Below are 14,304 nucleotides of genomic sequence, written 5' to 3' on the forward strand. Positions count from 1 at the left end.
GTCAAGAGTGACTAGCCTCCCCCATCATAACACATGACAGACATGTCAGAGCTCCTAATGTCCTCGTCTGACTCAGACTGAGGCTCACAGGCAGGAGATGACAAGGCATGACAAACATAACTGCTAACACCCCCTCTCAGATCGTGGATGTGGCAGAAGGCCAAGGGAGAAACGCATCCTGGGGTGGCAAGAGGAATGCCAAGGTCAATGAAGTCCGTCGATGTAGACTGTTGCTGAAGGAGCTCCTCACGATCCTGGGAATCCCCCTCTAAAACACTAGGGGCCAGGGAATCCACAGCCGCATCACCGAGATCGTCCCCCTCTGAAAGGGATGGGAGGTACGAGGGAACCATCGGAGGAGAGGGTGGGGGATGGGAAGGAACCTGTGGAATAGAAGATGCACAAGCGGGAATGGGTGTAGCAATAGACTGCCTCGGAGGACCCTGTATCAAAGAAGGGGAATGGAACCTGTAAAGCCCGCTCTCCTGCCAACCTGTAGATAAGACAGCTCCTGTAAGAGAATCCTTAATAACAACGGCATGCTCGGTGAAGATCACTCAAAGCCTCGTAAGGCCATAAACTGAGAGGAGGGGAAGGCCCAAATACGGAACATGTAGGGCCTGTGAAAATGAGCTCGAAGGTTGGTCGGTAAACAAAGGCAATGTGCCAACACCACTAATAGGCACCGATAAAAGGTCACCAACAGTGACTGAACCCTCTGATGGACGGAGATCCTGTAACAAATCACCTCGGGGAGTCGTATGACTCGAAGCACCACTGTCCACTAACCAAGGCTGCACAGAAGACACTGCAGCCACGGAAGAAGGATCCTCCTCTAAAGCATGGATATGAAGGAACACTGACTCATGGGTAACAACTGGTGTAGAGGTAGAAGAAGGCTCCGATGTAGATCCATCCGTTGCTCCCGGACGAAGGTGAGGGTACTTCTTCCAGCATTTCTCCTCGGGATGTGTCCCTTTCCCACAGTGCGGGCACTTCGGTCTCTCTGAATCTGTGTCAGAGCCTGAAGAACTGTCCTTCTTCTTAGCCTTTGACTTCTTCTTCTTCTTCTGTCCTCCCGAACCTGCAACAAAGGCTCTAGTGGAGTCGGATCCACTAGCACTGACCTCTCTGAGTCGCTCGTCATGCTCCAAGACAAGCGGGGATAGCTCCTCCCATAGAAGCTTCTCACGGGTCCTCGATGTAAGAAGGCTGGTGTAGAAGACATCAAACCGAGGTGATGGCAGCTGAGTCAAAAGAATCATAGCCATGTCTTCAGAAGATATCGTCCGACCGAGGGATGCAAGCTCATCCCTCATATCCTGTAATCTATTGATGTGGTCCTTCATGGAAGGACTATCATCAATAGCGAGCATCCGCAACTTCTTTTCAAGAGATATCCGGTGGGCAAACGTCTTCTGTTGATAGAGAGACGCGAGCTTTCTCCACACGTCTGCTGCAGTCTTCAACCTGTGAACATGAACAAGGACAGAATCTTGCAAACTCAGAAAGAGAAAAGATCTGGCTCTAGAATTAAGCCGATCCCATAAGGCTGCACGATCCATAGATGTCCCATCTGCGGGATCCACCTTAGGCCGGGGAATAGGAATAGAAACAAGCTCCCAAAGATCGAAGGAGTCCAAGATACACTCCACCTTGCAAGACTATAGAGAAAAGTTGGAGCCATCCAACCGGTCCTCTTTGGGCAGCTGAGGAAGTACAGGTACCTGTACAGGGGGTACCAAAGGCTGCATCTTCGGCCTACTGGAAGGGACTCGCCAAGATACATCAATAGAAGGGGGACGGGAAAGAGGAATAGACTCCGGACGACGGTCCTCGTGATAGAAATCGCGCCTTCATTCAGATGAGTGTCGAGACAAAAGCTCATCATCTGAGTCATCAAAGCCCGTAAACTGATGAGAAGACATCTTTCAATCTGCAAATACCAAAACACAACAAGGGAAGGTTGCCGGTGCCGAAACACAAACACCAAAGGCTCTTGAGCTGGCCGCCTTGCACACAATGCAAGGATGATGTCAAACGCAAATGCTAACGATGCAGTCACCACAGAAAAACAGCCTCCTGCCTCAAAACGCAGCCTGGAAATAGGTCGCCAGCACGAAAAGAGCCGCCTGAAGATGGAACAACGGCCAGAACAGCAAGGCGCAGGCTGGAGGAGTGTCGCCTAGCTGGAGGAGGGCCGCCCAGGCTGAAAACGCAAGCAAGAAGAGGTTGGTGATGACGTGGCAGCCACTGGAGAAGGCGCCAGCAGCAAACGCAAATATGTGACACCAAAACAGGCCGCCTTGATCAAGGAGATGGTGCAGAAGGTGACGCCTCAGCTGTTGGAGACGTCTTGACTAGAAAACGCAAAGTTGTGGGTGTTCTCCCGCGTAAAACTCAGCTCCGTGTACTCTCCTTCGGCTGTGATACAATGTGAGAGTGCGTTGCGGAAGAAGGAATACGAACACGGAGGGAGAGAGAGAGAAATCAGAAAATAAGGAAGAGAAATCTGCACTGACTGAAATGAATGCTGAATACAAACGGGAAGGCGGAAGGAGACTGATCAGTCCCTGCACGCAGCCCACAGCGTCAGTGAGAGCACCAGATCAGGCTGATGATGATGGCAGCACCACCACGGGGGAGAAGGAGTGTCGGAATCTTCAAGAAGACAAGTGACCAAGTGGGGAGGGGGGTTGCCTATAAATAGGCAAATGACAAACCCTAACCCTAACCCTAAAATGGGCGCAAACCTTAAAAATTTCCTAAAATGGGCGCCCCATATCAGTGACCAAAAAGTGGCCGGGCAGCTAGTGGCTGCCCACTAAAAGAGGCCAAAAAGAAATACACATCCTAAGACAGCCAGTCAAGAGTGACTAGCCTCTCCCATCATAACACATGACAGACATGTCAGAGCTCCTAATGTCCTCGTCTGACTCAGACTGAGGCTCACAGGCAGGAGATGACAAGGCATGACAAACATGACTGCTAACAGAATCAGCAACATATTGCTCTTTCATGGCATCCAACTCAGTGTGATAAACCATAGTGACGGCTGAAATTTGTGGCTTACGTGACAGTGCATCAGCCACAACATTCTTTTTGCCATCAATGTGTACAATCTGAAAATGAAACATAGAGAGAAAATTTGCCTATCTCATATGCTTCTCTGACAACTTTGTTTGCGTCAGAAAGTACCTCAAAGTTTGATGGTCTGTCTGCACTATAAAATCAGTCCCCCAACAAATAATGTTTCCACGTAGATAGTGCATGAATTACGGCCAAGAGCTCTTTCTCATAAACTTGTAAATTCCTCTGTGCACCGTGGAGAATTCGGCTCTCATAAGCCACAACTCGGCCATCTTGCATAAGGACAGCCCCAATGCTGTTACCACATGCATCACAGTGAACCACAAATGACTTCCTTAGATCAGGCAACACAAGCACAGGATTTGAAGTCATCTTTTCCTACAACTTTTCAAATGCTGAAATTTCCACTCCTGTCCATCTAAATGGCACATCTTTCTTTTGCAAAGCATGCAATGGAGATGCAATTTCAGCAAGCCCGCGTACATACTTCATATAGTAAGAACATAAACCTAAAAAGCTACGGATTTCATGAATATTCTTCAAAGCTGGCCATGAACATATTGCTTCAACCTTAGCAGGGTCCATACGAATACCATCAGCTGATACAATATGTCCCAAGAAGTGGATTTCATGCAAAAAGAATTCATTCTTCTTGTCATTGATAACCAGCCTATGCTTACGTAGGTCATTGAAAACAATGTCCAAGTGCTTTCTATGCTCCGTCTCATTCTTTGAATAGACAATCATGTCATCAAAGAAAGTACCCACAAATGCTCTATGTGGCTGAAAGATGCGATCCATCATCCGATTAAAAGTGGCAGGAGCATTCGTAAGTCCAAAAGGCATGACAAGAAATTCATATAATCCAAAAGATGTCCTAAAAGCTGTCTTAGGCACATCCTCCTGTCTAATGCGTATTTGATGATACCCACTTTTCAAATCTATACGGCTGAATATTGCTGCCCCCTGCAATCTATCCATAACATCATCGATCGAAGGGATCGGAAAGCAGTTCTTTATCGCGATCTTGTTCAAAGCACGATAGTCAATGCACATACGCCATGAACCATACTTTTTGTGCACCAAAAGCACTGGAGAATAGAAAGGAGATGAGTTGGGCTTAATAGCTCTTTTTCTAATAGCTCATTTACCTGACTCATAATCTCCTCCTGTTGGGCTGCACTGACTCTATAGGGTGGCTTATTAGGAGGGTTACTTCTAGGGATAAGGTCTATGTCATGATCTTCGGGTCTTTCAGGTGGTAGCTGCCCTAGAAGTGACTGAGAGAAACAATCAGCATACATTTTCAGAAATGACATGCGATCATTCTCTAATTTAGACATACTTCCAATATTCTGACTATCATCCTTATCCTTAGCAAAAACTAAATACGCTGAAAGATGATTTTTCGTTACTTTAGAAATAGCAGTTGCAGATACAATAGGGACAGATTCCCCTTTCAACTTTACATCAAGTGTGAGTGTCTTTCCCTTATGTTGAATAGTGATCTCTTTTGCATATAAATCAATCACTGCATGTATACGATGGCACCATGGCATACCAAGCAACACATCACAACCCTCAAGTGGAGCAATGTAAAACTCTTTGCTGTCCACATATCCTTGTATGTGCAACCGAAGCTTTCCAATGAGTGGTGTGACAGGTTCTGCATGACCCTTACATGCCATTCCAAATTTCCCCATGGCTCCCATCTCATCCTCTTTGATACCTAGACGGGCTGCCATGTTAGTAGAGATGAAGTTGGCTCGTGCACCATTATCAAAGAAGATCAGTGCATGCTGATCCCTAATTTTGCCCCATGCTCTGCACAACTCAGTAGCATTATCATTGGGCTGATCACTAACAACATCGGGCACCAATCCCACTAATGTTTTGGGCCTTTTACCCTTAGGATCTCCTTGATTTTCTGATTTTGCAGCTTGCTACCTATTGGGACAGTTCTTTGCAATATGACCCTCCTGTTCACAAATAAAGCATTTATTTGCAGCCATCAATTCCTTGCGTTGTGCCAATGTTTTTGAGCCCTTTCTTTGCTGTTTTGGCCTCTTTTCAAGCTGGTTTTCAGATATGCCCCTTTTCTCAGCCTTAAACAACTTTTTATTTGGCTTCTCCCCACTTTATGGAAGCCCGAATCCTTTCCATGTAGCAAAGCATCGGCTGTAGCAGCAGTCTCTATGAGTTGAGACATACTAGACACGATGGATTTTATGCAAAAATCCCTGATTCCTTTGGGTAGCCCACATACATATTTTTCCACTTGCTCATGAAGGGGTACGGCACGATAAGAAGTGACGGGCAGCAATGCATCCCAAAACTTCTTATTGTATTGCTCTAAATTCTTGCATTCCTTTGCATCAAGCTTGTTCCAAGCTGTCATGATGTCCACCTCAAAGGTACTAGTCAACCAATTCGATGCAAACATTTGCTTGAATTGTACCCATGTTGACAGTGCTCAACCTTGCATCAAGAGCGTGGACCACCAGTGCAATGCATTCCCCTTCAAGAAAGTGGCTACCTTTCGAATCTTAGAGGATTCGGTGAAGTTTGCCCCTGAATAGGCTGCATCACACTGTTGAATGAAGGTCAAAGCTTTCAGCCTATCTTGTGCACCACTGAAGGACTCAAACTTCACTGCTTTTCCACCCTCATCATAGTCTTTTGCTTCCCCTTTGGGAGTTAAGTTGTCATACATTGGCTGCTGCAAAAAGGGTGCATTTGTTGTATTTACATCATGACCAAGCCCAAATGAAGCATTTGGATGATCAGCAATCATTCCTTGAGCCCCATAAGCATTTGGGGGTGCAGATGCATTGCCAAACATTCCACTTTGTGCCCCAAGCATCAAGCCAATGCTACCATACATAGGGTTTTGCACATTTCCAGCCATACCTGGAAACAATGGGCCTTGCACACCATGCATTGGCTGCTGCATACCATAGGGATTTGTGCCATGCATTCCCGTATGCGGCCCTTGGCCAACCATTGCATGAAAAATCGTACTATCACCAAAGTATCTCGGTTGCCCCATCATAGCATGTATGCCCGGCTGTCCAAAATCCATTGGATTGGCACTTCCATAATGGCCTTGCATTTGCATTCCTTGCCCCATAGGTACCAACTATTTAGCTTCATTGGCCTCCTTAGGAGCTTCAAGTGAAGGATTTGGCACTACCTTCAGTGCACCTTGCTATCCCGAAGGTGTAGAAGTTGACTTCTTTTTCTTGCCCTTACTATCCTTCTTCGGAGCATTCAAAAATCGGGTGAATTGAGGATCCTTTGCCAATTCAGCAAAGAGATTTGCTGTTGTCCTCATCCGATTCTTGAAGTGGTCATCAAATTCCTCTTCACTTTGCTAGCCATCTACCTCATGACGGCTTGAAGGCCTTGCATCTTGCCCAACAGTAACATTTTCAGCTCGTTGTCCATCATGAGAGCCTTGTCCAAGATTAGGCATTGCATTTCCTTCATTCCCATGAGAATGTCCATACTGAGAGGTATCATCACTGCTTGATTCCATCTCACTGTATGAAGACATGTTGCTGTAATTTCTCAGCTGAGCACAAAAATTAGCACTAGCACAAAGCTTTGGCTTGCAATTAGGTGCCTCGGGCCCACCAAATCAAGAGATTTGATGTATCCCGGCAATGGAACCATGAAACCAGCCTTCCTTCTTGGAATGGTTGGTGATAACCTGATTTAAGAGTTAATTACAGCAATAAATAAATGCACATAAAATGAAATACGCACACTTTACCATAGCATTTTTGGACAGTAGACACCCTGTTGGCCCCAAAATTGGCGCCCCTTGTGGTATTTCTTTAGCTTTGATTCAATTGGAAGGAGTACAACTTGAGATTCTTCAATCTCCTCCTGCTAACCAATTGCTCTTACTGTCATAAATGTCCAGCAATCCTTGTGGGTCATTTGCCCCTTGTTTCACCCAGGACTTCTTCTCCAATTTGACCCTTGGCTGGCCAAATGCTGCCCCAAATCAATTCGGGATGGGCTGGCTCTTGAAATCCCTTGATAATCTTCAATTATCAACTACTGATTTCTGTCCCTTGAGCCTTCAATCTCTGGCACGGATCCCAAGGTGGCTGCTAAACCCTAATTTCTGCTGTGAATTAGGGTGTACTGCAGAAATTGCAGATCAGCCCACCAAAAATGGCTGAGATCTCCTTCAAATGGCTGAGAATTGCTGAGAATGGCTGAGCATAGGCTGAAGGAAATGAGAAAATGCTATAGAGAGAGAAAATTTTGAGATTTGTCGCGAAGAAGTGATCAAAATCAGTTGCTGCCCTGCTGTACCAGCCCCAAACGGATGCACCAACAACAATAGGAGCATCTGAGACTGTGATCTTCAGGAGAAAGTGCATCAACAGCAATTGTCAGCTTCCCAAGGTCAAGAATATGCAATCTCCATCACCAAAATGGTCTCCAATGGCTGGGAATTGGCCCCAAAAGCTGGCAGCAACAGTCCAACACATCTTTCCAACAGCTCCAAAATGAAAAAACGAGATTTCCCTCTCCCTTCAGCCCTATTTAGCCTTTCCCCCACTTGCATGGGAAAGTTTTGCCAAGTGGCAGCTTTCTTAATCTATTTTCAGCAATTTTCAGTCATTTAATTAATTTTCAGAATTAATTAATTCTGAGAATTAATTCAGCCCTTAATCCATTCCCAGAAAATTGACATTGCCTATCCAAAAATTAATTGGCTAGGCTATTTGCAACCCAAAGTGGTCCCATGCATTAATTTACCCTTGGACAAGCATTAATCCATTAATTAATGCCTAGTCCCTAGTGTCACCATTGACACTTAATGGCCAATTAATGGTCCTAGGGGCAAACTAACACCAAAATTCACCTAGAATCTAACAAGTGTAACTTGTTACAACTTTTGCCTTTGACATCCATATTTTTCACAAGGTTCTTCGGTCTTCAACTGTGAGAAAGTAGCTTGCACCTCACATGTGCAACACATGTGCATCTTTTAATTGCACATTTGATTAATCCTTTAATCAAATGTCAATTAAACATAAGCAAAGCATGAAATTTTCACGTCCTCGTGACATCAACTCATCGTCCTCTATTCAGAGTGTTGTATCCTCTGTATACTTTGAGTCTAACAGCTCCGTCTCCTCTCTCAATGGAAGTAGGAGGCCGCATAACCCACTCACACGTGACATGAGGAAGTGAGACATTGCCCCTGCAAAGAGTAAGAATAGGTACTGGGCAAGGAGGCAGCCTTAAACCGATCTCTCCAGCCGAAACTCCTCCCCTCTCCTGCCACCTATGAGGACCCTGCTGATAGCTGATCTGTAAAGTGCGGAGACCCCGTAGATCCATGCCTGGGGAAAGTCCAACCTCACCATGGCGCCCTCTAAGATGTCCCAGTCCACCCTATCATAGTCTTTCTCGAAGTCCAAGAGTAGTACAGCCAGTCGTTGACCACTGTGCTGGGCCCACTCTGTCGCCGCAAAGAAGGTGAAGACATTATCTAGGATGCTCCTATCCTAGACAAAGCTTGTCTGTGTGTCATGAATGATGTCTGGAAGCACAAGGCGGAGTCACCTACCAATCCTCTTTGCCAGTGCCTTATAGGCCACTGATAGTAAGGTGATCGGTCTCCACTGGGATAGCTCCAACCGGTCTCCCCCTTTGGCTGGGTTGTCTTTGTCACTTCTTTCCATGAGTGAATCTCCCTTTCACACGCCTTCAAAGTCTCTTTCTCTTTTTTGAGTTCTTCTCGCGCACTTTTTTTTTTCTTAAATGTATTTAATTCTTCCCTCAATTCTAAGATTTTAGATTTGCAAGCATCTATCACTTTCTACATTTCAGTTTTCAGCATGTGCATTTTGGACAGCATTTGTGTCTCTGCGGGAGGTGGCGTGTGATGCCTCTGTGGGAGGTGGATGTGTAGGCTTGTGGTCATGTTAGGTGGGGCAAGGAAGGGGTGGTCGCGTAGTGTTCTGTAGTGGAGGGGCGCTCGCCCTTTTGCTCCCTGCTGCCGTGGTTGTGTCTGAGGGGTTGACTGCGGCCCCCCCTGCCGTCTCCCTCTCTATCGTCTCTGGACCCGTGTGAAGCCGTCCACATCCACTTGTGGACTTGTCAGCGAAGCCACCTTGGCTCCGAAGCACGTACAGTCTACTACCTGATGCCCAAACTCATGGCAATGTAGGCATTGTCCTGGCTGCCCAGTCACAATAACATGTTGCTGAAGGAGTGTCCACTTGCCTCAATCTCCAAAAACTGTGGTATATTCTTTGTCTCTTTCACTACCACCCGTACCTTCGAGACTCCTGTTGCTGTCATTGTGTCCGCAAAGGAGGCGGGAAGGATAGTGCCGAAGAGCCGTCCGAAGTCCTTCACTAGCTGGCGATACTCTACCGCCAGTCCAGGGAGGAGTAGGGTGACCGGATGTTTGAGGAACCTGTTGTGGAGCGTGAATGCCTCCACTGTGAAGCCATTGTAGCAGCGAACCATGTAGATGACCCCCTTCGTGGAAGCATAGGGTGAACTGGCCACTAGCTCACGGGCTGGGTCTGCCAAGGTGAGTCGTACCCCCTTGCCCCATGAGAACCACCTCCACGATCTACGCAGTGCCAATGCGCGGTGTGGAGTGAAGCCAATCCCAAAGCTGGGCCCTAGATGGGGAGTGTCCTACGACTGACTGAAGATCGCTGTTTCTTTTAGCTCCAGTTTTGTGGCATGGACTGCTAAGAGCCGTTCCTCAGAGAGGACAGCGCGCAAGATGTTTGACTGGGGGGCACTTGCAGAATGTGCCAGCGTCTGACCAGAGGTTTCCATTGCACATCCCTACTAAGAACGTGCCAATCACACTGTTGAATTGCCGGGGGGAAAGTGTTGCTGCAAATGGAGGGAGCAACGAGGGGGTGGGGGGGTGGTTTCTGTTTTCTGACGATGATGGAGGCACTGGGTGCCAGGAATGATGTCGTCAGACTGGAGCCGCGTGGGTGAGGGTTATGGAGCTGCAGGGTGAAGGAGACGGGGGACAGCACGGGGGTGTGGGTGGCGCTGGGGCGTCGGATTGGGGGGGCACAGAGGGTGGTGGGCCTTGAGCGGCAGACAGAAGCCGCAGGGTGGGGGAAGACAGCATGGGGACGGAACCAGGGCGGGCCGGGGGGGGGGGGGGGGGGGTGTTGAAACGGGCGTGGGGCAGCGCGGGGGGCAGGCAGCTCGATGGCGAGAGGTCTGGTGGGGGGAGAGGCACAGCGCGCCGCGGGGAGGGACAGGCGGGCAAAATGGGTGGGTCGCGGGGGGCGTGGTGGCAGGTCGACATCTGAGGTGTATGGGTTGAAGCCTCCTACAAATAGGAAAATGGAACCTTCATGAATTCTCTTTGTATGTACAGCATCTGAGCATGTTCAGCCATGTCTCCTCCAGACGAAAAAAGCAGTGGGGTTGGAACCTTCATGATAGAAATAATCAGTGAGTGTGACATTTTGTGTATATTTGATCTAGATCAAGAGTGAATGTTTCTGGGTTTGAAAGTTTAGTGTTTGTTTATTCCAAGAGAGGAAATTCCATTGAAAAATGGCCATCAGTGATGGTCATCATGAAGTAAAAACATTACAAAATTCCATTCACAGGACTTACACTCGCTTAAAAATCATGTGAAAGGGAACTCTATTAAATAGCACCTTAGTCATAATCATCACATCTGCACTATACACTGATCATGTTCTCATGTCACAGGAAAAAGAAAGGTTACACTCGAATTAAAACAAGAAGTACAAGCCAACAAATCAAATAGGATTCATGTAGGAAAAGCATTGCAGGATATTCTTGATTCCGGTCTGGCACGGGTACTCGACAGTTTACTTGAGGACTTGGCACAAAGATATAATGAAGTCTACCCTTATGCGATTCTATCCTCTCAACAGATTGCACAGTTGTGTGTACAAAAGCCTTCTTCAATAGCTCAAGTAAGTTTGAATATTTTTAAATGTGTTACATTTTATGCTTCTGGAGTGGTGTATGTCATGTTGCACGAGTTATTGCTTGCCACGAAGGCTGCATTTTGATACTGTGTTTTGATTCTAGCATTCATGTGAAGTCGTGTATGTCATCTTGTATGAGTTATTAATTGCCACAAATGCTGCATTTTGATACTGTGTTTTGATTCTAGCGTTCATTTGAAGTGGTGCATGCTTGCATTTTGGGCTGCAGTGTCCTAACCTAGGATCCTGGGGTGGAAACATTTCTGTCTGGAAAGCCCAAACCTAGGATCTTAGGGTCAAAACATTTCTGTCTGGAAATCTAGCATCAGCTTGGCAGCCATTAGAGCATGGTGAGATTGCATCTTGTGTCTAGCATCTATACAAGATCATCAAAACTCATGTTTTGGTCTCACATGGCTTTTATTTGATCCTGTTTTGTTTTGTGTTGATACTGCAAGATGGGCACTTTGGTGACATGCCTTTCATAAAAGGGAACCTCTGTTTAGTTTTGAAGACATCCATGAGGTATGGACTGAGAGAGCTGAGAATATTCTCCCAGTGCTATTATCCCCTCAGACCCAATTCTACAGCCTACCCTTCAATTGTGGTGAATTGGCACACAGATTTCCTATGAAAGTCTAAGGGTTCCAGGACCAAGTTGAGCCATTAGGACAAGCCTGAGACCAGTCAGCTTACGGCAACCATTACAAGAGATCTTTGACCTGATTTCTTCCATTGACAAGCACAATTCATTGTAGCAGGATTTCCTATCGTTTTAAGAAGCATGTGCTCCAAGTCTTGACCAAGAGTTCTTCCCAAAGGGACCATTGACACTTCAGAGCACGTCCCTGAATTTCGTCTTTGAGAAGGCAAAAAGGTGGACATTCCTTGACGATCCTACATCCTAGGCAAGTCACCTTCCTTGATGATCCGACATCCTAGGCAAGTCACCTTCAAGCTGGATATCCTGTTGTGGATCTGCAACTCAACTCAGGGAGGAGAACAGGACTCCAGGAAACATCTTTGCTAGAAAAGAAATGGTGGGGGCTACAAGGGAGTCCTTAGGTAGAAATGAGGGACCAGTTATATTGTTTGGGATAGTTTTAACAAGGAACTGCTGCGTGTTTGCTACTGAAGGCAATGTGGGAAACTGAGCTGTCAGTTGAAGCAGGATGGAAGGAAACATTGGGGGCTGAGAAGAGGAGCATGCATCACCAGCAGATGAGGGGAGTGTTTCACTCGGATTTGGTAATACCCTGTTTGTGTAATTCAATAACTTTGTTTCAAAGACAGCCCAGAATTATCATTTTGAACTTCTTCAATATAATCCCAGCTTCCAATACCCATGTGCTGTAGTGATCACACAGGATATAGTTTACAAGCAAAACTGTCCATGGTTGTGTTTGTCACTAAGAGTGAATTTCGTTGCCAATGCATGATAGTACATTCAGTATGACCAGACTCCATGCATCTCAGATGTCTGCCCCAATGATATCCAAACCAGACCACATCTGACAGGCACCACAGGCATCAACTTTTAGCCACGTGGCCACGTGGAAAGTGGGCAAGTTTCCTGCCATGTAAACTCGGCCAAATTTCTGTAGCAATGTAGGTAGCTCGTAGCAGCTGCAGTGATCAATGCACAGTTGTGAAGCATTCAAATTTGTTTATTCACCCTGAAAATTGTGTATCTTTGCTTGCTTTGTTGAAACTGAGTCTCATCGTGCACCATGTAATCTGCATTTGCTTGCTGTGAAGCAAGAAAATACCTTGGTTTAACACGTTTGTTTCAGACTAGCATTTTTAAGGTCTAATACTTACGAACATCTTTTTTTGGCAGACACAAGAGTTGTTAGGAAAAAGAAAAGCAGAACAGTTTGGGAAAGAAATTCTGGAGACAATTAGGACCTACACAACCAAAGATCCAGATAGCCAAGTAAAGGCCGGGAGCTGGGTTTCACCAAAAGGCTCAACTTTGACTCAGAGCTCAGAAGTAAGACGTGATGAGAGTGCTGGCATTAGTGCTGCAAGTCAGAAGCGGCAGAAAGCCAACAAAAAGAGGAAACTGGATGAATTCATATGCATACAGGATACAGACAGTGATGGGGATGATCCCTAGAGGATAAGGCCTGATGGGCTAATGATGGAAGGATATTTGATGAAGTGTGCATTTGGTGAGCACAAGCGTTGATTGCTCAGTCTGAGTTGTTGACACAGGATGCTCGAGAGGGCTCTAGTCAATGGGAAGCTGTTATACAGTTCAACAGCCTTAAGGAGGTGATGACCTTTTCCTGATATGTGAGAAGAGAAGGCTAAGCTAAAATAGCAAAATGCCTTTTGGGTGAAGGTTTGTTGTTGGTTATAAGTAGTCTGCCCTATTCAAATGTTTGGGGCATCTCAAGGGGGACTGATTAAGTGTCAAGATATTGTCAAGCCAGTCTATCTTGATTGATGGACATTCCTCCCATGCTCATAGTTTCCGTGGTGAAATTTTGATTTTTGGAAAGTATCGGTCCTCACATTTTCAAATGGATATCCAAAGCTTCTAAAAACCCACAGTGAAAAGGAAGTGCCTTTAAATTATCGAGCCTTTTGAATGACATGACTACTACATGTCACACAGTGATGGCAGCATGCTAGGGAGCTAGATGATCCCCGCATACTCAATGCTGCTCAGCGACCATTCAAGGAGACCTCGCAAACAATCGATATCGCTATGCATGCCGGAACGAGAATAGAAAATGAGAGCATTACGGACAGTCCAATCATGCCAACATCCGCCAGAGTGTAGAAAGTGAGAAACCACCGGGACATGCGCGGATTCTACAAATTTGGGGTTTCCAAAAATCATGCACGCATGGGTTGTTGATAGTGATCTGTTTATCTAAGGCATCACTGGACTTCCATTTTGTTGCATTATTTAAATGACTGTCAAACAGTGAATTAAGTAGTTGTGAACTCATTTTTGAATTTGGATATAGAAGGCTCTCGATGAATTCATGAAAAACAAGAATGTGGTTGTGTATTGCAAAGGTTAATTGTATTATCGAAATGTCAGTGAGCGATATACACTTGTAGAATATACTGTGAATATATGTTGTAGATTAAAGTAAGTTACTAAATAAAATACGCCAGTGAAAGCGAGAGACAAGTACAGAGGACCAGACGATCGCATCACTCCAATTGATAGGAAGTGTCAGGAGCTTTGAGATATGTAGGTCGAAAGATACAT

The 14,304-nt window shown here is 45.9% G+C and overlaps 1 protein-coding gene across 4 annotated transcripts in view; it reads left to right on the forward strand.

Annotated features, from left to right (window-relative positions):
• Positions 1-14,083, forward strand: part of LOC148026262 (ATP-dependent DNA helicase Q-like 2) — a 128,798-nt gene extending 114,715 nt beyond the window's left edge. For 3 of the 4 annotated variants that reach the window (XM_087693567.1, XM_087693568.1, XM_087693570.1), the window contains 2 exons: positions 10,828-11,057; positions 12,913-14,082. In XM_087693567.1, the coding sequence (XP_087549693.1) occupies positions 10,828-11,057; positions 12,913-13,191 (509 nt within the window). In that variant the 3' untranslated portion in view covers positions 13,192-14,082. Of the gene's footprint in view, positions 1-10,827; positions 11,058-12,912 lie in introns of all 4 variants that reach the window. The other variant, XM_087693571.1, reaches the window with a different exon arrangement.
• Positions 14,084-14,304: the final 221 nt, after the last annotated feature.

This window comes from Lygodium microphyllum, chromosome 14 (assembly GCF_053477565.2).
Source record: "Lygodium microphyllum isolate KBCC chromosome 14, Lygodium_microphyllum_v1.1.10, whole genome shotgun sequence".
NCBI classification, from domain to species: Eukaryota; Viridiplantae; Streptophyta; class Polypodiopsida; order Schizaeales; family Lygodiaceae; genus Lygodium; species Lygodium microphyllum.